Raw genomic sequence first — 26,627 nt, 5'->3', positions numbered from 1 at the left:
ATCTCATATGTCAAATCTGCTTCAGTGGTCTTTTCTCCTTTACTTTGGTTCCACCACCGTTTCATGCAACTCATCTTTGCCCTTGTGATTACCGTTGCATCTCTTGCTTCAGCATTGTTCTTCAGATTGGTTACACCAACCTGTTTGTCCTGTCTTGTGATTGGATAGTTTGTAGGCCAAATCTCAATCGACTAACTTTGGTTACATTATGCAGTGCTAGACTGAGTTTGTGACAATTCTTGCATTAAATACTATTTTAGATGCAGATCAAATTTTGTTATTCCCAAGTTATCTTTCAAATAAAATGTCAAGTCCAAGTAATAGTGTAGGATGGAGCAGTTAATATGCTATCAGGACAGCTGCATAAATAATTAAGCACAATGTGTGCGAAGGAAACTTAGTTTTACTATCAGCATTTTACTTTGGAGTCAGTTGAACCAAAGATGAATATAAAGAAACTTAGTCATTTGGCAGAAGTAATCTGCTCCTTGTGGTTAACTGTTTCCAAATATTCTTATCTGAAACAACAACAGCAGGTGGAGTCCAGATCAGCAGTAAGACATCTAAGTATATGTGTTGGTTTGTAAGTGCAAGTGTATGTCTAAGTTCTCATTATAGGCTTTGCTAACTAGGGGATGATTTGTCTCATCCTGAGGTAGAAACCTAGTGGCTGGTCCTATGGTTATTCACTAATCAGGCCATCTACTCTTGCCTAGATCTTTGTATCCTGTGATAGGAGTTTGCTTTCAGGTAGGCACCTACATTAAGGGCATGTTAATCTAGGGCTAAAGTCCTACCCTGTAAGTCAAAGCCTATGTTTATGTATTCTAGCAAAAGTTTTGTTACTAGATTAAGTACTGTTGACAGAAGCTGCCTGTCTTGTAATATTTTTCCACGTGTGTTTAGAGAGTTTATGGGCAGGGGTTGGAGAGAAGGAAGAAAATATTGCATGTAGTAAGGCCTGATGTCCCACATAGTTGCATCTCTTTCTCTCGCTCTATTACTTTCTTCTGTGATGACTCGTATGAACTCCCACCGGTCAAGTTTGTGATTCTGTCTTCTCCTCAGCTTTCTTAGAGCTGTGGCACAAACCGTGCCCTCTCTGCCAGCTGACTGAGCTGGTAGCAGTCTCATCTTGAGACCTCTGCCTATTAAATGTGCTTGGAAATTGATAGGCCATCTTAAGATATTTCTAGGGGAAATGCAGGCAATTCATGCCAAAGATAGATGGCTATAATGGAAATACTGTTCTTCAAAACTTCATTTATGAAGAGGGAAGGAGATACGGAGGTATTTTTGGGTATTACTAATTTCATTGCAAAACAGGTTTGAATAGTATCCTAGGAGTATATTCACTGTCTTTTCTCTGTTTTTTCTCTTTAGTCCATTTCTATTACAAAAGGCCATAAAGTTACAAATTAAAAACTCAACAGTAAATAAATAAAAATCCCTTGGATATTATGTAGAGTTAGTACTAAGAAACCTTTGGGGATTCTCTCAGATGGGCAGGTTTTCAGAAAACCTTTTCTTCTCTAGTATGCAGTCTTGCTTTCAGGTACTGCAACATTGTGCATATTAGAAATTAGAAGTTAAGATAAGTTAAAAACTGGACCAAAGCTACTACAGGAGTCTGTGTGAACCTGAAAAGCCTACCACTACACTCCAAAATGTATTGCTGAGCTTCCTTTTTTCATTGCTTAATTTATGACCTTGTGTTGCAAATGCTACTTGTGAATGAAGAGTTGTGAGTGGGATTTCTATTTGGAGTTGTTCAGTGAAGTCAGTTCAAAATGAAACTTTACAACTGATTTTATTGGTTCATGATCAGAAACTTTGTATAAAACCTACTTTCTTGGGTAAGGACTTGTTACTTTTTCTTCTTGGATTGTAAGCACCTCAGAAAAGGGATGACAAGCTAAATGTTTACTTTGGTTGTTGATGTAACTGGGTTTCTTTGTCAGAGCTGCTCTTGACTTCTTTCAGCTTCAAATAATGAAGAAATAAAAGCAGGAATGATGCATTGCAAAATATACCTTATTATAGTTTGACAATATTCACTTGAATTACTTATGTTCCAGTCACTGTAAGTTAAAGACAATAACATCGAGAATAATGAAGTAGTAGAGATGTCTCCTTTGGCATTAAGTGAACATTTTCAGGGGGTGAAGTACGAAGGTGGGGGAAAAAAGCTTCATCCAGAGAATTGTGCTAAATCAAAGTATTAAACAACACTTCTCCCTCCCCTCCAGAAGCATTTTCTGCTTGCATTATACTGGATTTTTTTCAAGGTACTTCTTGTTAGTTCAAATAAAGCATTATTTGTCTCTTCTGCATTGCCTGTTGTTTATCTTCAGGTCACATCTTCATTTCGATCTGTTCCTTTCCAGCTGTGTAGCACTGAGAATTTTCCAGTGGCTGTGAAGGTAGTGCCCCCCACCTCATGGTCCTGCAAACTTTGTAGATCTTAGGCTTCTGGTTTACGTGCCTAAAACTTCACAACCTGATTAGGAAGTAGAATTTGTACTCAAAAATGAATGGTCCTTTTTCACTGAGCAAAAACATTTGAAAGGCCTAATGTTATCCTTAACTAGATGCTTTTGGTGTTTTAAAGATCATGGTAGTATACAACGATATCTAGTTTTATTGTAATGTTACTTTTTTGTTGCTTCTTATTTGATCATATTCTCATTTTGTTTGAATTATTTATCCTAATTCCATGTGCTGATGCATTGCTGCTATGTAAGTTGTACATGAAATAGTGGCTTTGGAACTTGGGAAAGATCATCTTCTTAAATAACATTAAGTGTGATTGCACTTTTGTCTGTTAATTTCAAGATGAGGCATACTAAAAAGTTTTTTCCTGCAGTGGCTGCACATGAAGTCTTTGAGAGTTCCTTTTGAGAATTGCTGGCCTGTAATCTTGGGACTTCTTGCCTGCTGTATAACATAACATATTTCAGTCAACTTTCAGGGTGTACTAGGTAGACACACTAAAGACTAATCTTTTAGATTAGTCATTAGACTTTATCTTTTTTTTCCCCCTTGTGTGTGACTTGAATTACAATTCAATTAAATTGGAAACAGGTAAGTTGCACAGCCTTTTCCATTATAGATGGTCATGTATTGAATAAAGAATGCATAGTCATTCCTGTAAGAATTTAACCAAGTTTTTCAACTCTGTTTAAGCCAGATATGTTGCTTCAGAAGCCTGAAATGTGGTTTTTATAAGACTGGAAATATTTTGTAGGGTTTAAATAGCCCTTGAAGTTGATTCAAACAGGGGGCTTACCAAGCACTGGGCTCTGTTCCAAGTGGTGCATGTGTGTGATCATACTCCAACAAGGGCAGGCTTCTGACTCTTCATTTGGTGCTGCACCTGTAGCTGCAAATGATAAATGGTTATTTTGGCAGATGCTTGTGTATATCATGGTTCATCTTGTTGACATTTTAATTCATAAGTAGTCGATGAAGTAGCTTTTTTACTGAAGAAAAGATTAAGGGGAGTTTGGTCAATCAGCCACTTGCAAAGTGATAGCCTATTAATGATTTCATGTATGATAAATACATGAACTGATGAACATGCCTTGTTCATTTGGCATTCAGATAATCAAATAATTTAAGAAAAGTTATAAAGGTGAGCATATAAATATTTGCCTGCATTGATCAAATCTTGATTAGCTTTGACAAAGATTCCTCCTTTAATCCTTTGAAAATTTCTGGAGTTCTGCTGCACAGAACATAATTTTAGATGACCCCACCTAGTGCTGGAAGGCAGTCTAGTAATTAGCATGTTCCTTTTGGCCTCTGGTATTTTCTTTTGGGTTTTATTCTGGCTGTTTGTTTTGGGGGGTTTTTTTGGTGGCTGTTTTTAAGTGATGCTGTGCTCCTGTAGTTGAGGTGCACAGGACTTGTGAAGGCATTCATGCAGTAGTTCTGTTTCTTTGGTATTTTTTCTTTTGCTTGCCTTCAAATAGGTTTCAGCTGAATCTTTTCAGTGGACAGTGTGAATAAGACATTTAAAGTTATTTGCCTGTAAGGTAGAACAGATCTTATTGTCCAATCCATTACCATATATTGTGACAAAAACTGAAAGATGCCTTCTCTCATATAGTAATAACATGTATCAGCTTCTACAATCTATTCAAACATTAAATATTGAATTTGGCCTCTGTTTACTGGAGATGACCGCTGTTTGGGGAGGGTGGTTTGCATTTTTTTACAATTATTCTATGTGAAGGTATAATAGCAGAGAGCCACCTATGTAAATATTGGGTGATCTGTTATAACAGTATCTTATTCTGTCTAACAGCAAACATGAGGTCAGCATCAGAAGAGCCAGTCCCATTACATGAAGAATTTATCTACTGTTGTGGAGCGGCTACCCATGTCTTAAAGTGTGGGCCCTGGAAAGACCTCTCAAAAGATGAAAGTAAAAATCTACCCAGGCTCTTATTCATGATTATTCCTGGTAAGCGTCGTCTTTTGTTTTAAGTCTAGAAATGCGATGATTGGAAAGGGTATGATCAACTTCAAAAATCTCACTAGATAAGTGGTAGAGTTTGGCTCCTGCATATGAGCAAAAAATCAATAGTATTGCAATGATGAAATTTCTTTGTTATATTTGATTACTACTGCTATCTGTATTCATAATCGTGCCATAAGATAAAACTGAGAAATTAGGATATCTCACTCATTTACTCTGTGGTGGTGGTTTGCTGACAGCATTGCAGTTTTTTTCCCATTGGTCTCTTTCCATTTATTTCTTGCACATTAAAGTGCTACTGCAATGTCAGCTGTGTGCCAACTGAAAGATGAATGTTACAGTATTTGAGGGAAAATTCTGGATACAATAGTTTTTTAAGGTTATCTTTTTTACAGTAAATGTTTCTTAACTTTTGCACATGATTTTTTATGATAAGCTTCTTGAACTCAATAAGCATTGTGTAGTTCTGAGTTATATTTAAATCTGGCAATCTTCAAATGAAAGCTTTAAACTTTCATTTAGCATATGTTAAAATTAATGGAGAATTCCTAAATTCATTGAAGTCTGACTATGAACTGTAGGAGTTCTGCCATTAGCAAAAGTAGCGCTTGAGCCCACTCAAGCATAGATATTGTGACTTTTTCATTGCCTTAGAGTTTGCAGATTTCTAACACTTCCTATAGTTTATTTGAATGTTTTGGATACTATTGTTACTTCCCCAAAATTAGTGGTGCAACTGATGACTCTTCTGATGATCCAGATATTTGGCTTACTGTTTCTGTTAAGTATACTTTGTTGCTGTTTATGGGCCAGTGTGTGGCTTGGGCCTTACTTAGTGGTGAAATGAGAGCACAGGTTTCATTTTTCAGGTTTTTTTGCAAGGTTTTGGAAGCCCCGTGGAATATTTTATGTTAGTTTCTTTGGGCACCGTGATTTTATGCTGTTGCCTTCTGGAGTTGGATAATAGTGTAACTTTTAACCCAGTGACAGTGAAGTTTAAATTCTTTCCTTAACTGAAAAGAAGAAATAAGCCTCCTATGATTACAACTTGCTACTGTTTTGTGGGAACAACTGTTTAACCCAGATACCGTATAGTGTAACTTTTCAGTAAAGGACTATCTGTATGGATCAAAATTGTCAAACAGTTTTCTGGAGGTACAAGCCTGATTTGATGCTTTTCAGTTGCTGCTTTCTTCTTGTTAAGGCATTTTTGGAAGGCTTAAATGAACAGTTAAGTGTCTCTTTTTCCCCCAAGTTCTGGAGTTTTCATCTGCTTTCAGGTTGTGATACCCTTGTGTTTGGGTTGGTGGTAGAGCCTGTAACTAGGGTAAATCTGTAAAGCTAACTTATATCAGTAGAAAGATTTGTAGGGGAAGAGCACAAAAGTCAAACATTAGCATCCAAGGCAAGGTACCTCTGCAAGGCATGTAGGTTATTCTGCTCGAAATATACCAAGTCACACAGACTTTATGGGCTCTATATTCACAGGATACTTTTAATGCAAGAAAATGTGCAAGAAAATAACATCTTATGTTGACTAGATAGGTATCCGGAAATAGATACCAGTGAAATATTCAGTGTTTCTGTCATGGTCTGCAAGCTTTTGCAAGCAGCTGATTTATGGTTTTGCTCTTATTTCAGAATTATGTTGATAACAAACTGGAAGTTCTCTCACTGAGAAAACAATTAAAAAACACAGCAACCACAATAATGCTATCTTCATTTTAGATACCCGAATTCAGTAGTGAATCAAGTTACCCAAGTTCCTTGCTGTGGCTTGCAGGGAGCTGACTACGACCTGGCATAACATAATGCAGTTTTGCTTCTCATAAATCAAATGTTTTTTTTCCTACTGTATACGCCTCATTTTTAGCCTTCAAGGGAAATTCTGTCTGCCAACACAAAAATACAGCCTTAGGAGAGATCCGGACATTTGGGTCATCTGGCAACATGTTCGTGTACCTAAACAGTTAGGATTAGATAGCATTCCCCTCATGCTTTTGCAACTTCCCAAGCATGAAATGCAGAGCTCTTCTGGAGTCCAGCAATTTTCACACTTGAAAGGCATGTATCCCTAGTTGAGATTCTTTATGGAATTAAATAGAGGGGGGCAAAATCATAGCTTGGTACAGGTCAAGGAAAGAAATACCCAGAGAAGGGCAACTCTTACTCAAAAAGAAGAGTATGCACAGCCAAGCTTCAGTGATCTGAACTAAGCATGGTTAGTCCTACTGCCTGTGATACCTTGTTCTGTGTATTGAACTGCTCTGGTGCATACTTTTCCAGTCTTAAGGAAATTCATGCATATGATTTTGTTTATATGTAATCAAACAAAATGGGGTTGGTGGGTGCATATAGAAGAGAAAGATGTTAAAATTCTCACCTTCTGTTGGAATCTAATTGTTGCAAGAGATTTGAGAATAAATTTTCTTTTTGTTTTTTAGTCACATTTCTTCATAATAGGGAGGATTTCTTTCTGGTCTGACTTACTTTTTAAAAAAGGGGAGAGGGGGAGGAAGCTGACTCCAAAACATTCTTCTACTCTGAAACCAATGGCAAGATTCCCGGAGCGTGTTCAGAGACGGGCAACAAGGCTGGTGAAGGGTATGGAGAACAAGTCTTATGAGGAGTGGTTGAGGGAACTGGGGTTGTTTAGCCTGGAGAAGAGGAGTCTGAGGGGAGACCTTATCGCTCTCTACAACTACCTGAAAGGAGGTTGTAGTGAGGTGGGTGTTGGTCTCTTCTCCCATGTAGCTAGCGATAGGACGAGAGGAAATGGGCTCAAGCTGTGCCAGGGGAGGTTTAGATTGGAAATTAGGAAAAATTTCTTTACGGAAAGGGTGGTCAAGTATTGGAACAGGCTGCCCAGAGAGGTGGTGGAGTCACCATCCCTGGAAGTGTTCAAAAAATGGGTAGATGTGGCACTTCGGGATATGGTTTAGTCTAGTCTGCCCTTGATTGGTTTAGGTGGGCTTGGTAGTGTTAGATTAATGGTTGGACTGGATGATCTTAAAGGTCTTTTCCAACCTAGACGATTCTATGATTCTATGATTTAAATGAGGCAGGATTCTGCCTCCTGAGGACTGATAGCTCACTGTGCTTGAAGCAGTTGGAATACAGAATGTGCAGCAGAGTTCAATCTCATTTAACTACAACAAGTTAATGTTTTTATTGATGGCAGTCTGTGTAAACTTATCATTTGAATAAAGTTTTACTATATTAGTTGAAATGTTTAATGTGCGCTTTTTTGTTCTGTAACATTTTTGCCTTGTGTAAGCAAAATCTTTGTATAGGAGTAATAATGTGTTTACTGAAGTAATTACTGCGTAAAAGACCCAATTTTTCCTCAGTCAGGAATATATGTGTGTACTTGTTTGCCTTGCTTAATATGAATTCTTTTCTATTAAAATCGATGAGATTTACTCATGAGAGTAAAATAAAATTGTGTACAGTTGAAGGATCAGGGCCATGGTTTTCTGGAAATGTAGGCGTTATGGAAAGGACAGGAATTACTTCTTTTCCTCTTGTGTCATAAAGGTCTATTTTCCCTTTTGCAGTGTTTGTTTAGTGTAAAATTAGCAGTGAAGTATAAAATCTACTACAGCAATATTTAACATTGGGTTCATTGGAAACCAGGATCCACAAAGTGTAATGGAATATTTTTTTTACTGTTTTAAGAGTATCTGTCTATTTGTGTCTCTGTATTTATGAAACATTTAACTTTGTAAATAAATACAGTACAAACTTTAAAACCACCATGCTGTTTAGCTCATAGTTTTGCTGCTCATCAAGTTTTTCTTACATTTCATTGCAGGAGTGCATTGCAGTACCTTCATTCCAGGCTTTGTAATTTTTGTTACCATTTCTGTAAATGATGCAACTTTGTTATTTGCAATCTTGTACTTGGGAAACTTAGTTCATGGTTGATAATGTATCATGTAAATAATATTTTTTGTGGTAAAGCATGCTACACAAATTTTGTTCATTAATATACAGAAATCATTTCAGAATTGAGTTCTTTGGCATGCATGCAGAGTACTCCCTATGCTTGCCAAGTTTCTTGATCTGCCTGCTTGCAGTTGGATTGCTGCTGGGCTGTTGGATCATCTTATTGTTTTACCAACTCGTGCAGTGACTTGGTGATGATTAAGGCCTATGAGGACTTAACCAGACACTTTTTTTTTTTTAAGTATAAAGACTTAATCTCCTGAGCTAATCCTCTGAATCAAGAGTGGCTTATGGCTTTCTGCAGAACAGAAAGTGGGGACTTGGATTCTGATCTTTTTCTAGGGATAGTTATGTGTACTTACTTCAACAAGACTGTTGTCACTTAAAGACTTCTTAACTATTTTTTAGCAGTGAAAATAGTGCAAACAATTTGCCTGAATTATGACAAGTCTTTAATGTGTTGTCCCTTGAAGTGAGACTTCCTGTTAGCTTTAAAGTCTTTGAAGTTCTATTTTTGACTGTAATGTAACAACTCTGAAAAGCTTTCAATACATTATCTGGCTTTGTCTTCACTTGTTTTGATATTTAACAATCATCACCCTCAACATTTGCATAAGAAAAGTTATGTTAAGAATCACTATATAATAACATTTTGCACTAAAACTAATTGTATAACCCTGAAGCTTAGTTCCTTTGTATTTGGGGTTTTTGGCTCCCACTAAACCAGTTGGGTTTTTTTAAGTCATTAATCATTCCCTCTGCTCATCACTGGAATGAGTGGTTCTTCAGAGGTCTACTGTCACCACCAAGACCAAGGGGTTTGCTTAATGAAAGAATCTATTTCCTCATTCTGCAAACTGTGTAAAGCATGTTTACTCCAATTCTCTTTAATTTGGTTTTAGAATGTGCTTCAATTTATATAAAATTTATGTCATTAAATGTGCTTGTTGGTATGTAATCTGTATGCTAAAACCAAAACCATTCATTTGCAAGAACTGCATTGGATCTAGTAAAGACTCATAGTATTGGCAGATTAAGTTGCAGTATGTAGCTTCAGGCAACCTTGGCCAGAATGTAATCCAGAATCCTGTATGTGAATCTTGATACTTAAGGTGTGATTAAATCAATAAAAAGAAGATAGATCAGAACTGTTTGTGAAGCAAAATCTGATTTTGGAGTAGACACCACCGAGTTACCTAAGGAAGGTACTTCTGTCTTCTCAGACATTACTTTTTAAGTCAGCAGCCAGTGTCTCCTCCCCCAGGGCACAGTAATGTTCACTGTTTGCCTTTGAAATACAACTGGAGGAAGGGGGAATGCTGCTGGCAATGGACAGCCCAGTTAAGAGGAAAGATGACCTTGTACCTCCTGCGTAAGGGGACTTCTGGATTCTGGGTCATGTTCTGCTCCATATGCTTTGTGCTCACAGTCACTGAATGAGCTCCAGCAATAATTCTGTGAACAAAGGGGAGAACCTGTTCTATCTGAATGCATCAGGCAGTCTGCTTTTTTCTTCTTTCTGGTTTTGTGGTTTGGGATTTTTTGACTGAATAGTGCCAGAGCATCAGCGGTAGGAAAAAATGTCTGTCCAGCCTCACCTCATCTTTTACCTCTGCAGTTTTGTCACTATCAGCCTGGTTATGAGAGCTCTGCTATGGTTTGCTTTGTTGGCTTTTTTTTAGGGGGTTGTTGGTTTGGTTTTGTTTTTTTGTTTTGGGTCCGTCTGCTGTGTGTCATGGTCAGTCCCCCGTCCGTCCCCCCCACCCCGTCAGGCTAGGTCCATGTCACCTAGTTCAGAAAGGGACTCTAAGGCCCAATTTCATCCAGTCTAATATTAAGCCTCTTAATATTTAAGAGGCTAAAGTAAGGAGCATAAATTCCTATGTACTTCGTGTAATCAGTAGCTAAGGATGCGCACTGCCATGAGCATTTCTGTGTACTAGGAGGTTAGGTTGCCCTGAGATGTTGTGAAGTCTCTAGCTGTGGAGATAATCAAAACTTGACTGGGTGGGGACCTGGGCAACCTGCGCTAGCTGACCCTGCATGAGCAGTGGGTGGGCTAGGAGATCTCAGGTGATCCCTTCCAACTTCAGTGATCCTGTGAATGTGACCCAGGGACTGGCCATCCAGCCTTCTTGTCCAGGTGTGGATTCTGATCTGGATTGATTTTGGGGTACTGTCAAAAGGTAATAAAGATAAGTATATGGATAATCTTAGATAAATCCTTGATTAGAATTAGCCAGTCTTTCAAGAGCTGTAATTTAAGGTACCCTCTCCTTGCCTTCACAGCCATACTGTGCAGTAAATGCCTTAACAATGAAATTGGGTTTGTTGAGTGTTAGGAACCAAATAGAATTAAAAATTGATAAGGAATGAAGTATGGTACTTAAACGTAGTATGGAAAGAGTATGCCAGAAGAGGGAGCTGTTTTAAAGATTAGAAAAAATATAGTGTTTTTTGGAAAGCTTATTGCTGTAATAGCCATCTATACCATGTACTAGCAGGCTTCAGGGTACCATCTGAATGCATAAGTAAGCACTGACTGTTTCTCTACTGTATGTGTATCACAAAAAAATTAGTAGTTTTATAAGACCATTCATGTGACAGTCATTAATTGGTTATGTTGGCTGTTGAGGATCATAAAAATGCCTTTTACTTGCGTTAGGAGGAGTGAAATAAAGGAAGTCTAATTAGAGCAGAGAATATAAGGATTGGCGTGCTGTGGCTTTTGTTCCCAGCATTTCCACCGCGTTGCTTTTCAACAGATGCTCAGTCATCCTCACAAATTGTGTACCAAACCACCAAACAAATCTTCTTGGTTCACATTTGCAAAATTTACGTAATCTATCACCCAAGTCTCTAAGCTAGCTCCAGTTACAATTAGCTAACACTGATTAAATAAATTAACAATAGAAGCGTAGCTGCCTAGAGTGAGACAACAAATACTTCCTCTCCTGGAATGTTTAAATCATTGACCAACTCCGTGGGCAGCTCCACTCTTACTGATTGTGTGAAATTCTTGTGCCAGGGCATATATCATCTTCTGATTGTACAGCAGTAAATACCCAAAGGACATAAAGGAAAATAACTAATCACATAAGTACTTCAGGTGTTTATTAAAGGAATCATTCATTTAACTTTTGGATTTTGGTGGTTTGAATTAAGTAATCCTCTTAGATGCAATGAGAATTTTTAGATGAAAGTCATAGCTTATTTCAAAATTACCCTCTATGTAGGACTGCTGTATACGCACTAACTTGCACTTTATTTTGCTTAATCCTGTATCACATAGTTTTGATGACCTGAAGTTGAGGTGGAAAAGCTGTTTCCTGTGTGGATGCGTATTTTCCATCATATTAACTCTGCGCTTTGTATTTATCTACACTCACCTCTACTAGTGAAAGATACAAGTTGCACGGGTTCTATTACCTGTACTTATTTTGACCGTACCTCCCCAAGCAGAGCAATGCTGCTATTGTCCATCCTCAGCTGAAGCAATGGAGCAGAGAAGAAGGGAAATTTGAGTGCTCAAAAATGAAGGTGATGCTATTTAACACACCTGGTCCAGAGAATCAACTTAAGAACCTTGTTTGGTTGGAGTTTTGGCTCCCTTGACAAGGCATGTGGATGATTATGCAGCTTAGAATGGCATCTAGTCCAGCTGGCACACTTGAGTCACATGCAGCTAATCAGCAGGAATCAAAAAAGTCTCAATTTTGCATCTAAAATTCTGTCCTGAGGTAGATGTTTATATCCAAACAGCTGGGCAGGATCCCCTCTCTCTGTCTACACAGGTGCTCACTCTATTTCTTTCTTTTAAGAAAGGTGGTTCTTTTATGTGTTAGCTTAGCAGTAGCGTTAATCTATTCTCTGGTATTTGCAGTGCTTGAAATGATAACAATCTTCAGGACTAAATCAGCTTGAGCAGAGTATTCACTGTAGAACATCATGCCTGACTCCGAGTTAGCCAGGAGAGAGTGGCAGTGAATACTTTCATGGAGAGAGGGAAAGAAATGCTGTGCTCTTTTATCATGGCCTCTCCTGCACAACTAAAGCATAGGACTTGACGTAACCACTTGATGCTTTGAATTTATTGCTTGCCTGCTGGGCTGCTCTTCTGGCTGGCTCTGGGAAAGCTAGCTGGTGTTCCTAAATTTTCAAGAGAGTCTTTCCCTGTATCCCACCTGTCTGTGTCATGACCTTACGTGATCAACTTCACGTAATTGGAGTCTTCCTGGAAAGTCTCTACCATTCCCTGCTTTATTAGCAAGTGAGACTTAAGTAATTGAACCTCTGTTTGGATTTGGGCAGCCTGTAAGGAGACTGGGTGGCAGGCTATTCATAGAGCTCTTGCCTTCAGGCAGCTTTTAGAACCATCAAGTAAAGGTATAAAGCAAACATTGCCCACTTTAGTGTGGAAGTTAGAAACTGTAGAGTGTGTATTAAAACGCACCAGGCACTGGACATTGAAGAGCTTGGTTCTCGGAGCACTTAAAACTTCCAAAGGCCATTATTTCACAACCCAAAATGTTTGTCAACAATACTGGCATAAGGTATTCCTGTTCCCACCACACTGTGCCACTCCAGCCCTCGCTTATGCCAGAACAATAGTTTGAGACATCACGCTGTGAATTAAATACATACATACATTTATTTCTGGGGTCCTTTTAAAGCTGGAACAGTTCCCTGTTTGGGTTCACAGCATGGCCCCACAGAGTTGTGCCAGTGTAATTCCGGGGCTGGTGAGCCATGGTAGGGGGGTGGGAATGACACTTGGGAGAAGGTGGGAGTTCTTTCAGCTGGACTTGCTGCAGAACTTTCTGTTGTTATATTATGGTGTCAGTCCACAACTCACAGCACATGTATGTGGGTTCACATGCTTCGTATTGAGACTTTTCTGGAAGGAGTTGGTGCCCCACCAGTCACACCAGGTGGTAGTGATTCACTGAGAATGCCTCTCCCTTGTGGATTCTGCTTTTGTTTACACTGCAGCTCTGGATGAAGCTGCCAGCTCTTTGCATTTGACCTTGAGTTCTCAGAGTTTGACATGGAGAATTTGTATTTTTACATTGCTCTGATTTTTTTTTTTTTTGGCTAAATAAAAAAATTGACAGTGGGAAAGGAGCTTTCTTACTCTTCAGTAATTGATCAAAAATAACGTGATGCAAAAGCGATCAATGAGAACAGACTACACTGTAGAGTTCAAAGTTTGTGTAGTGTAGCAATCCAGGTAAAAGGGTCTACACAGAGCAAGGTAATATGTTTTTCCCTTTCCCTGTGATGACAGGTGGTCTTATCAGCGGATGAGGTAGTAAGAGCACAGCGTTCTATTTCAGTGAGACATAAACACAGCAGAACACTTTTGATTCACATGCTTCCACGGGATATGTTATACATGACCGTGGTTTTTAAATTTGCAGTTGAACAGGAGCAAAAGCACCCTCTCCACCCAACCGTATCTTCCTGATACTTCCAAAGCCACTTCTTCCAACTTTTCTAGATACTTCTTTATCTCTAGCCTGGATATTCATGGCTTAATTATGAGATCAGTCTCATATGAGGTCAGTCTCAGCTGACCATGTATTTTCTCGGATGACAATACATATAAGGTACTGCTAACTGGTGGAGTTCTTAGTGATTAGTAAAGCTTTAATTTTCATGCATAGATTATTTGGTCTGTTTATTTCTCATTTATAAAATGGGAATAATGAAATCTCTCTCAGTCAAGTGCTTGAGAACTTGTCAATGGGATGTGCTGTCTTGACTCACACCAAGGTTCTTTGAGGGCTCTCCCCTTTATTTCACTGAGCTAAATAGTTTGACTTCCTGAGAATATTATTCTAACACTAATTTGTCTGTACCTATTTGATTTCTACTTGATTTCTACTTTTAGCCCCCATAAAGCTTTGAATACATCGGTCAATTTTCCCTAAATTTTTGCGAGAGACAGGGGACTCAAAATTATACCAAAAAAGTGAGAGTTTGGCTAGAAAACACACATGCTGGTAGAGTACCCCCTGAAGGAAAGGTGTAAGTGTCTTCTATCCAATATTATATACCAGAAAATTCAATTCTTAGGACACTGCTCTCCATTATTTTTACTGCTTATGGACTACTTGTTTGTGACTAATATTTTAAAATATGCTGACAGTTGTGCTTTGTTTACTGGGTCAGCCCACCAGCTTCCATTGTCTTTAGAAAAGAAAAAAAAATCTTTCATTAAAAATAAAAACTTCCTCATGCAAAGCGGAGCCTGTATGTCAGATCTAGGCTTGAAATATGCCACTTTTGTTGAATTTCCCAGTGCTCCAGAAGTACCTCTGATGGGGGCTTGGCACATTTGAGCTTGTTAAGTTTGAGGAGGCAGGGTAATGACAGAATGGTTGAACATCCAACTGTGCTTTACAGTATTTCTCTCCACTAAATCTGGGTGGCAGATGTGACTTACTGAAGTGACTTGCTGAAGTTTCTCAATCTGCAATCTTCTCTCGGTGTCCTCTTCCTGCTAATGAGGCGTCATTTTCGGCATGGATCCTTCCTGCCTGGCTGCGTGCAGCATAATCAGGAGAGGAAGTGATCCCTCTCCTGCAACACGCAGAGGCTTGAGTTGGCTGGAGTTATGGAAAAGTTGTGTTCTAGGGTATTTTGCTTCATTTGACCATTTAAAAAAGGATCTGTTTCTCTTCATATGATGCCTGAGGCAGAGAGGAAGAAGAAATTACCTACTGAAGGACCTACCTATGAAGGAAATCTAGTGTTTCCATGTGCCTCGTTTACAAACAATGCAATTAAAATGTTTAAAGCTACAGCACCAGTGTATAATGTACTTCTTCCTTTCTGGCAGCTGCTGCCAGAAGTGCCTGAGCTGATGTGAATTTGCCTTGAGATTAAATATTTTGACCTAGTTATCTCTGAAAATAATAAAAAAATAATTATCTCCTTTCAGATTCTAGTTAACACATGGCCTCATTTCTATCCCAATAGTAACTCCTATGGATCATTGAAGCTATAGTAGAAGTAAATTTGACCCATTATGTTCAATATCTATGGAAACCAGTAGAGCCAAAAATGCAGAAAGTCATTGCTCTTGGTCTTGTTTTGCTGGTATGGGCACGATGGAAGATTTTGATCATTGTCCTGATTTACATTTTTTAAAACAATCCTTGGTTATTCTTGATGGATTTAGAAACTCCCATAAGAATAAATAAATATGTAGTAATAGGTACTTACATACTGCCTTCAACCTCTAAGTTTTAGATCTTTCATATCTGTTATTGCAGTCGTCTTCTCTTAACGAGCCAGCAGCTCTTCACAATAGGTCTTAAATGGCTAAACATTTGTGCTTGTGAAGTGACTTGTGTTTATGAATGAGGAAAGCGTTTGCCTGAAGTGTTTGGGTTGAAGTCTTCATGGAGCATCTACTCAGGACCAGTACTGATAGCCTAACCACGAGGCCTTTTTCCTCAATTAGAGATACAGTGATGTCAATGCAAAGAATTTTTCCTGAGGTTGTGGATTGGTAAATCTTGGTTTATCCATATGCAGAACAGGTTGTTCTTTTGTCTTGTGTTTCTGACAACTGATTACAAACACAAATGCAAAATTTGTTTGCAAAATCACCTTAGACTGTTTGTTTCAAATATTACAGTCCCTTGACAGTCATGATACACAAAAATTGCAGAAACACATTTTCAGTCATTTTTCTGAAATTAGCTGTCTTTATGTTCCCCATTGCTATTTTTTTCCCGTCTGTCATTTGATTCTAAAAACTATCTTAAAACCCAGAAACAAACCCAAAAACCTAATAACCCCAAAGCCCCCAAAGCTATGCCTTTTTGTAACTCTGACCAATGGTACAGCATAGACAAATCTGATACAGATAGATACTGATACATAGACAAAATTGATACAGATACAAATACAGATTTGAAAATGTACTTTCTGGTGCCTTTTGAATGTATTGTTTGCTTCCTCCTTGTATATTATTCAAAAATGATCAAATCTGCAGAGCTGTTTATCTGCACAAAACAAATAATTTGTGGTTATCTTCGTTTTGAATTGTTTATTTTTCTTGCCTTTGTCTCTTTCCTGCTGATGTTGTCTCATCAGGGTTGTTATTCAGATGTGTTTCATAGGCTTCCTTGTGAACCCATTTGACACCGAGTCTCATGTTCCTCTTCTGCACACTTCCTTTGTTCTGCCCTGTTCTTTCAGAAGGAGGTTTGTTTTCTGCTGGTCCAATTCTGCTTCAGCCCCTGAAGCCAACTGAAAAATTCCCGCTAGGAATTCTAGACCCAGTGCAGAGCTCACTGCAGCCTCTGTGCCGGCATCGGCTGCAGTACAGATTGGGTCAGAGAGACCAACCACATCTGGGGTGTTAAAAGTAGTTAAATCTGTCTTCATCTGCATAAGCAGATGCTTAAGAGACTCTGTATGTGTAGGTGTGTACCAGGAGACTCAATTAGGTGTGTTAATTTCTCATTTGCTGTGGAGAAAACGGAACAAAAATTATTTAATTCTAAGCGCTAGAAAATCCTGGTTTCTGCCTTTAAAAAATGTAGTGAAAAATTCACTATTCCATTATGAACTCCATTCTTTCAGTTTTATATCTCAATCTCAACTTCCTTCCAAGAACCATTAGTTTACAAGCATATTAAAAAATAATAAAATCAAGGCTGTTTTATATTTATGTACCTATCTTCCCTGGTTGAGACGTTAGAGGTAACTACTGAAATACATCTTGTGGACTTTATAACCCTTGCAATATCACTTAATCACAAAGTCCAGTAGGTTTGCAGTGGGCAAAGTCAGGATTTCAGACTTTGTATCTTAGGTGCCTGGAGAGATGCTGTTAATCATTCATACGAGAAGAGAGGCACGTGCTGTCCTGTCACAATTTCTAGCTGGGAATTTTTATTCACAGGCTTCAGGCGCAATTGTCACTTGGGCACAACCAGCTGTGTTCGGTTAATTCAGGTTTATCAGGCTGTCCATGGGATTTCCTTAGAGGTACATGAACCTACATTTGTCCTGTTAGAGAACAGCAGGCAAGCTTATTTGCTCTGCAAAATGCGAATAAAGAATGTGTATTATAAAATCCTATATGTTAAGTTTTATAGCTGTATCAAGCTAAAAACTCTGTGTGTGTGTATATACATATATATATATGGGAAAAAATGTGTTCTTGAAAAACCTCTCTAATAAGCTGTGTTACAGGCACCTGGCTGAATCCTTCTGAGATTCCCTATTTTCACAACCCAAGCAAATATATTAAGGTGCTTTCCAGCCAAATTCATGGTTCCAGAGTTAGGATCAAACAGAGTTTTCACGTGTGTTTCTGCATAATGTCCTTGTAATTGTTTGCTCTTTGGCTGATGCTGCTCTCCTAGTGTGCGGACTGTAAAGGGAATACAGCACAAAGAATGCCAGTCCCCTAGGTGTGCAAACAGGTGAAAGCTTAATTGACGTGACTTTATGATGAACATTTAAATGTTATTTGACATGTTTTATTTGAAAACCCTTGACCTTTCATGTCAGAGGAACCTCTGTGTTTCCTTTTAAGGCCTAATCGTCAGCTGCGGTGTCAGTTTCTGCAGTTTTCTCCAAAGTGTGAGAACATCATTGTGTTTTTTACACGCTCCATTTAAATCCTTCTGACATCTGCGTGGGCTGCTTTCCGTTCATTAACATAGGGGAGTTGCATCTTCTTCCATGGTGGCTGGTCAGACGCCAAAGGCGGATTAAGTTTCCCTGAGCGAGGAACTTGTCATTTGGGCTCTTTGAGCTGGAGCTGGGAGCTTTGGCAGCTCTGCAAAGAGGCAGTGAGAATCCTTGCCACAAAAATGATTTTTGTGTGGTCCTGCTGTGCGCCCCTGGATTTCAAATTTGATTTATGGCTGCTCATTTAAAAAAAAAAAAAAAAAAAAAAAAGTCTGCGTTTGGTTTTGTTGCAGGAGATTATCATGTAAATACTGCAGTATACATACTTATTTCTAAAACTGTGAATTATTTCTAAAATTAAACCCATGGTAATTGTTGGCATATTCTCCAGTTCCTCAAAGTTCTCTGTAAAAACCCACTGTTGGCTGTGTATTTCTCTGCTTCTATTCATGTAGCTGGCTTTATTCTTTATGGTCCTGCTGAGGTCCCAGAGCAGACAGAAAGCAACTGCTAGGGAAGTGCACGAAGCACCACAGCCGAACGCCAGCTACTGCTCCCGCGGATGGTCAGACTCCTGGAGACACGTCTTGTCGCTGGGGAATATCGCACAGAACCCAAAAGCTTGTTTCAAAACCAGGTGCAAGAAACATCGTGGATGTTTGGGATGATTTAGCTACATATAAATTTCTTCTCCTTCACTCCCCACCACTCTTGGCATTTACTATAGACTGCTTAAATAAATCCTTTTCAATTTAGATATCCCTTCCAGAACCGCTAAGAATTATTTTCATTTTTTGATTTAGTCTCAATTTCATTTGAGCAAGCTGTATATATTTTTGACCTACGCCTTTCTGGACAGAAGGCTCTTCCTATATGTTTTGATGCATATCTTTGTTTCTAACCTGAAACACTTTGCTGTTGTGGTTTACATTTTATATTCCTCAGTAGTCTGCGAATTATTTTTGCACAGGGTTATCTAATGCTAGTGCTTGCTTAATTACAGTTTACATTTTGCATTCATATTTTCTGTTGCAGGAGAATTCAAAATGCTTGACAATTTGTAAGCCACAAAAGCTGTTGTTGCTTGTGGGGAATAGCTATGGTCTGTGACTTTTTAAATGAGCATTATATGTTTGTTGTTTTGCATTCAGAATTAAGCTGATTGCATTGCACTGATGGCATACTGTATGTAGGTTTAAACTTCCTGAGTCTGAATAACTGCAAGTGCAACATCTCAAATATTAGTATGTATTTCATTTTAAAATGACAGGACAAGTTTGATTTTATGGCACTTTGTATAGGAAATCATGTGAAATCAGGATAAAAGTTATAATTTATCAGATATCCTGGGGCAGGTACTTAGTTTGTACAAATTGTTCTCTCTCCACTGCTAGCTGTCTTCATAAGAAGGAAGCGGTTGGTATTTAAAATCTTGATTTGATGGAAAAAGCATTAACAAAGTGTTTGAAAGGCAGGCAAATGCATGTTTATAAGTAATTTTCATGTTTTTAACTATGTGGATGATTAAAGAGGAGTAGTTTCAGTTCTTGAAAGCCTGTATCTGCAGTATATGTAGGTGGAGAATATTTACCTCATAATATAGCTCAAAGTTACACCTCTGCACGTTCAGCCGTTCTGCACCGTTTTGCTTTAGCTGTGGGTGGAACAGTTCAGAAAAGGAAGAAGTGGATTCCCATCTTCAAATTAAAAATAGAAAGACTTTGTGCTTAATGTAGAATAGCTGAATGAAATGCCGTGTGTTACGGAGAAGAACAGAAAAGGTGGGAGTCCTTTGGTTATTGAAACTTAGGAGTACACCAAATAAAGTGGCCCCACTGTGTTTTAATTCACTGTGCAAATTGTCCCTTTGACATACTCTTCTCATGAAATGCTTAGAAATCTTTTGCAAATTAAGCTAATATACAGTGTATAGTAGTTTTGTGTCTTTTCCTGTTATAGTCACCATTTACAGCTATTGTTTAAAAGACTTCTGACACAACATAAACACTGTTGAAAATTAAGCACAGTTGAGAGTAACTGGTTAAGATGTGCTTCTTGGTTCAGAGGACTGCAATGTGAGATTTGCTGGCATGCATGAATGATTCAGGTGCCCTGAGGTGTCTGAGGATTGATGTGGTATTCAAATAACTGCAGTAACCTTCAAATCATGGAGGTTAACACTGCATTTACTTATGGTTTCCATTTTTTGACACTTAGTTGCTGAGTGAAGGAACATAGGCAGTTTTGGTTTGATGTACTGGGAAATCCCTAAAATGCACAAATGAGCACTACATTGCTTGGGCGCCTTTGTGATGAACCTGGTAGTTCTTTTTCTATAAAACAAAATAGTTTAATGGAACAACATTTGCACCGCAGTAGATGAGCCCAAAATATTGTTGACAACAGACTGCTGTGCATATTAAACCCCAGTTATTTCCATTAGCTGTTACTGTAACTCTGTTCTATGAAAAAAATCTTCATGTGTTCAGGTTTTTTGTTTGCTCCCCTTCAAGTATTTTGACAGCAGCTAAAGTAAAAATGTATTAAATGACTGAAGTTGCAGAGATGCGAGTTTGAGCTATATTAGGAGATAAAAATTTTCCACTTACAAATTTTGCAGATGCAAGCTTTCAAGAGCGGGGAGTATTAATCTGCATTTACTTAAGTCTGTGCGAATCTGGAATAACTCCATTGAAATTGAAAGTTCAATAAAGAATAAATTTATAGCTGCTTTAACGCGTGGTGAATTCTCTATAGAAATCTTTGCCGTTAAGATCTTTGTTGTTGATTTTCCTTTCCATGTGTGCCAGCGGTTCTCATTCATACCCCTTCAAGGCATTTTAAAGTATCAGTAGCAGTTCTAACAGCTGACCCTTCAGAATGCCTTTTACCATGAGCAGATGCTTATGAAGAGTGGGGAAAGGGGGTTGCTTTTGCATTTATGGATCTTCTCTTTTACCTGACTAAAATACACATCACACTGATCACGGGATAAAAATCCCCTTTCCTCCAAAAAAAGTATTAGAGTGCCTTGAGCTTTGTATAGTATTTGATGCAAAGCCTCACTGTTCGTAAGCAGTTCTTACTTCTCTTACTGCTCTTCAGCTGATGACTGAATCCTGAGAATATTTAGATGTTAGGTTCACCTGGCTGATGATGAGAAAGAGCACCAAAATGTCTAAGACAGCTGTTGCCGTTTCTCCCCCTTTCCTTCTTTTGCATTATTAAAGGAGAGAAAAATGTAAAGAAAAAAGGCTAGTTTTGAGATTAATTTTGTGATTCCTTGATCTCAGAATACCTAATTGCATTATATTCCAGGACTAAGCGTAGTGCCAAAACATCATGATCATTTGTACTACAAAAGACACACTTTATTTTGGATTGCTGCTACTTTCATCTTCAACCTTGCTGAAAGACAGGTTTCCTCTATGTAACATCAATCCAAGGAGCTTGACAGGTGATGTCTGGTTTGATTTTATTGTCTCTAGGGACCTCTATATTATATATTTTTGACATATGAAAATGTGGTGCAGTTGTACAAATGCGTGACCCCTGTGAATTTTATATTGTTTTTCTGGAAATCAGTTTGCAAAAGTTTGATCACACATTCTGGAGTTTATATAAACAACTTTTTTTTTTTAAAAAAAAAATCTCCTTTAATGTTAAGCTTACAAAAAGATGCTCAGACATATAATAACTGATACTGTGGGGTTTGGTGTTTTCTTTTTTTTTTTTTTTAATCCAAGTACTCTAGTAAAAATAATGTTGTTTTAAGATCAGTGATTTTATTAAGGTTTAAAAACCATCAGAGACGCTTTTTACCTGTAAGTGAGGGATGAAACATGTGTGATACATTACCTGGAGTGGAAGGCTTCCCTGCTCTGCCCATGTATCGTCACTGGCGTGAGCAGTGGCATCAGCTCCTACGCAGGTGCCTGTGCTGGAGGTGGCTTTGGGCGCGTGGGGCACTGCTGCTCTGCGGCGAGTAGGCTGCGTTCTGGAAGCCCTGGCCTGAGAGGATGCCTCTTGGGAGAGCAATGAACTTACTGTGTGTTACCTGAAGAGCAAAAGGGTTGAAGTAAAAGAATACAAAGTGAAAATGCCCACTATGGAAAGGGAAGAGGTGGAATAAACCCACTTTTATCTCCGCGCACCATTTCTACAAGTACTAATTTGATTACAGCTCTGATTCTTCTCTGTTGCTATCAATACTTACATGGCTCAGCCTCTGTTATTACGATCAGACTGATTTAAAGGAGTTTACACAATTTTAGTGAGGTGTTTGGGTTTTTTTCCTGTCATACCCTTTCAGTAATACATTTGTGTTATTTTGGGATGTCTTTGTCTTAAAAAGTGAATGTCTTTTTACACAATACTGCTCTTGCTGCCTTTTGCTGTTGATATCCAAACTAAGAATTGCCTAGTATGTGAGTGAAAGACATATAACTGAGCAATCCTAACCACAACGGTGGGCTTTCCTGGTGTCTAATGATAATAAGAAATCAGTGGAACTACCCTGGAAAATTAATAAATAAATAGAGAGAAATTATATGTTTTTATGTCTGTGTGGAATTTTTATGCATCCTATGGGAGTCACGAAATGAGATCTGCTTCGTCTTCGCAAGGATTTACTCTCCAGCTTAAGTCCCTTGACACTGTCACTACTGATAGCCAAAAGAGAGAGGAAAAAAAAGGAGGAATAGAGATTAGAGTTTTGTTTGGAAATCCTGAAATCCCTACCAGATATATATTTTTATTTTGGGGACAGTATTTCAGTTTCCACTATAGCAGTGATACCTGACTGTCGATATTGTCGCTGTTAAACAATGGATTTAGAGCATGGTGGTCTGCTCTCTCAGGGCAAGCTGGACTTGTTCAGACACTGGCCTCTTCTGAGAAGTTCTCTCTAGAGCTGATGGGATGCAGGAGGGAGGACAGATTGTCCCATGGTTCTAGAGCATGAGGTTTGAAAAGGACAGAGCTTCTCAAGAGGTGTGGAAGAGGACAGAGAAAATAGGAAATTGCAAGCAGAAAAAATTAATTTAGTCCAATGAGTTTAAAATAAAATCATCATTTTAGGGTCAGTATTGTCAGGATACCGCATACCTATTTTGAAGTGGTAACACTGAGATATTCTGGAGGGCAGACATCTGGATCAGCTGATACGCACTGTAGTCTTTGTGATATTTTTATAAGACCTGGGGGTTTCTTTGCCCAGTTTTCATGTATCTGTAACTTGATGGGATAGCTAAGCAAGCTGATAGACCTCTAATGGAAAAGGAGATTTTTCTCCTATGTTGAACTTCAATTTTAGGTTCTGTGATTTCAAAGTAATTCTGTAAAATGCTTCTTAGGGGTGCCATTGATCAATGGAATTAAACCAGTTCAATAGTGTAGCCCCTGAAACTAGGAAAATAAAAATTGGAAATATACTAGAGAAAATAAATTAACAAATTGTTGTATAGTGCTGTTTATTTTGCTTTGAAGCAGACTGCTTGCTGTTCGAAGGTTAATATTGACTGTACTTGTATGTTTTGTTTTTTGGCAGGTAACCCTGGACTGGCAGGTTATTACAGGACCTTTATACAGGCCTTATATTGTGGACTAAATCAGCAGTATCCCGTGTGGGTTGTGAGCCATGCCGGACATTGTAAGCCTCCTAGTGGTATGGAAATGATAGAAGGTACAACACCATAACTTGTACATACAAATATTTGTACCCCCACCCTGACTTCACTAGCAGAACTTGTGCCTATTAAAAACAGCACGGTATGTTTTTTTTAAATGTCTCTGTTATAATTCCACAGAACAGTTGTATGAGAAGAAAAGTTACCGAGGAAAAGAGTATTTTTGAATTAGATTTGCCAGTCAAATAAATGCTATTAAGATAATAAGAGTTTGCTGATTGCAGTCTTTAGAGACAAGTTACAGAGAAGAAGGTCTAGAATGTGTTTATGTTGAGAAGACTAGGTTAGAAAAGTACATTTTTTAATGAAATGTCCAATTCAGAGATTGAGTACTTGAGGACAGACTTAATTATCTCCGAATTCAAAAATAGTAGTACTAAATTAGCGAATTTCCAGGAAGCAAGTAAATCTTTCTGAGACTGGGGTATGGGGCATTTGCAGGGTAGAGGTTGCTTGTTTGTCTCTTAAAAGTCTTTTGACATGCAAATTGCCAGCAAGACATGGTAGCCAACTCTAAGTGGATGTTGTTCATGTACAGCATTGTAAGATGGGAGGAACCAGTAGCAAATCCTGTCCTGAAAGCTGCTTAGTGTCAGAAGACTTCTAGACTTGGTCAAGCTGCAATGATGTAGCAGTAATCAGTATGATTCCTCAGGACCAAAAGGTTCAGCAATGTGAAGCAACCTGAAAATTTTGAAGAAGAAACTGTTTTAGCTGTTTAGCATAACTTTTCTTCACTAGCCCTTGTGCCCAAGCTTTTCAGCCTTTTTATCAGTTTATTTAATCTCAAGTCTGAAACTGAAACATGAAACCTGTATTTCTTTGGTAAAATTACTGCCAGTCATTGTGTTCAAGTGTCAAACTACCAAATGCTAGCACTTTCTCCCGATAGGTGAGAAATCCCTAGGTTTATAATTTCTGGTACAATGTTAACCATGGGATACAGGTAGAAGTCGTCTGGCAACTGAATGGAGCTGAGTTTATTGCAGAGAACATTTGTAGGTCTCATAACCTGCCCTGGGATCATGTCTGTAAGTGTGTAGATAGCAAAAAGAGCCTTTGATGGCGAGAGATGTGTTTGGTGGCTTGAGATTGGTGAGCTAGTTGAAATGGAGAGGTTTTTAGATGGGGCCAGCAGAGATGTTGTACAACTGTCCCACTTCCACTGTGACAGCCCCTGGGCTGCTAAGGAGAGTGCAAGTCTGTGGGAAGGAGAGCATCCAGTAGGAAAAAGGGAGCTGATATCTAAGTTGAAACCAAACGTCCAGCTGACTTCATGGTGTTCTTCTGCACTGACAGTGCTCCTGTGGGAGAGGAGATTTTCAGGGATCTGGTAGCTTGTTGGGATGGAGAGATCAGAAGTAAAGTACCGTAAGGATGGGTGCTGTGTCAAGTTTTATTCAATATATTCACCCATGACCTGCAGAATGAGAGTAAACAGTGAAATTTCTTAGTTTGTGGATGGTACTTCATGGTATTTAATTACTGGGAAGATATTAGATGTCAGGGAACTGCAGAATGATCTTACAAAATGTAATTAGTAGGCAAAAAGATGGTAGACGAGTGTCAGTGTGCATAAGTATGAGTTAATGCATCTGACAAAAAAGATCTTTAACTGTGCCTGCGCGATCCTGAACTTGGAATTAATTTGTAAAACTCGGGAGAGATACTGGTGTCATCACTGACATTTCTCTAATATCATCTGTCATTGCACAGTGGCAGGCAAAATTTGTCAGCAAAATGTTGGACACAACCAGCGTTACAGACAAGGCAGGAGGCACTGTTTTATGACTGTATATAGCCATAGTGGACCTGCATCTTGAATATTAGAGAGCAGACCTGGTGGGCATCTCAAGGACATTTCAAGAGTGAAGTTGGTGAGTGTATGGAGAAAGGCAAATACAGCAACAGGGAGGGAGCAGCTTCCTTGTTATGAGAAATTAAAAGGCTCTCCGGTTTGGGGAGCAGAATGCTTCTCAGGAGTATGACTGAGGTTTCTGAAGTCATGACAGTAAGTAAAGTAAATACAGAATAAATTACACCAGATTCAGTAATGGAACTAATGGTCACTTAATGGTAGCAGCAGGTTTAAAACAGATAAAAGAAAGTATTTCTTTATGCGACAGGTAAAAAATGTAGGGAACAAGCAGCCCAAGCACTATACTGTGGGCAAATTATATATTAGCAGACTTAAAGTGATAAAACAACCTCATAGACAAGTGGTCCATAAACAGTTGCTGAAAGTGGCAGGTTCTTTACTGTGCAGGTGCACTGCTGCCCTTGCTTTGGACACTGAGGTCCTTGCTTTGGACACTGACCTCCCCGCTTGCCTGTGCTGCTCCTGTCCCACTGCCACTTTGTGGCAGGGCTGTGAGCCTGAGGGATTCACCGCAAGGCGAAGGGATGCAGAAAGGGGCTCTCACTGAATAGCCTCTACTCTTGCCGCTCTTGGGCTTGGGGGACTCACTTGTCTGACCCAGTAAGGTGTTTTGTATGTTCTCAATATCATCAACGTCAGGTTCTGTACTTACTGGTGCGCTTACTGTAGCACCATGGAGCTAAGAAAAGCATAGAAAGCCACTGATGGATAGTTTAAAAAATAACGAAAAGACATTTATGAGATTGTCTTCATATTTATTTTATTAGGAGCACAGGAGCAGAAAGCTTACATCCTGTCATTAGTATACATTTAGACAGTATTCCAGAATATTCTGTAGGGAGCCTTTTCCAAGCTAGTCTTCTAAGGAAACCCTGAAAATTTTAGTGACCTTTGTAAACAATGGTGTTACTGCAGTTGCCATGGGTGATACACTGTGCTTTGCAGTAGCTTTGAATGTGGTTCATTTGAT

The 26,627-nt window shown here is 38.7% G+C and overlaps 1 protein-coding gene across 2 annotated transcripts in view; it reads left to right on the top strand.

Moving 5' to 3' along the window:
- Nucleotides 1–26,627, top strand: part of LDAH (lipid droplet associated hydrolase) — a 126,871-nt gene that overhangs the window by 11,113 nt on the left and 89,131 nt on the right. Inside the window, exons 2-3 of one of the 2 annotated variants that reach the window (XM_075708172.1) lie at nt 4,310–4,468; nt 23,640–23,774. In XM_075708172.1, the coding sequence (XP_075564287.1) occupies nt 4,310–4,468; nt 23,640–23,774 (294 nt within the window). Of the gene's footprint in view, nt 1–4,309; nt 4,469–23,639; nt 23,775–26,627 lie in introns of those variants that run through there. The other variant, XM_075708171.1, reaches the window with a different exon arrangement.

Source organism: Pelecanus crispus, chromosome 3 (assembly GCF_030463565.1).
Source record: "Pelecanus crispus isolate bPelCri1 chromosome 3, bPelCri1.pri, whole genome shotgun sequence".
NCBI classification, from domain to species: domain Eukaryota; kingdom Metazoa; phylum Chordata; class Aves; order Pelecaniformes; family Pelecanidae; genus Pelecanus; species Pelecanus crispus.
Note: the sequence above shows the minus strand (reverse complement) of the source record. Positions and strands in the feature narration are given on the sequence as shown.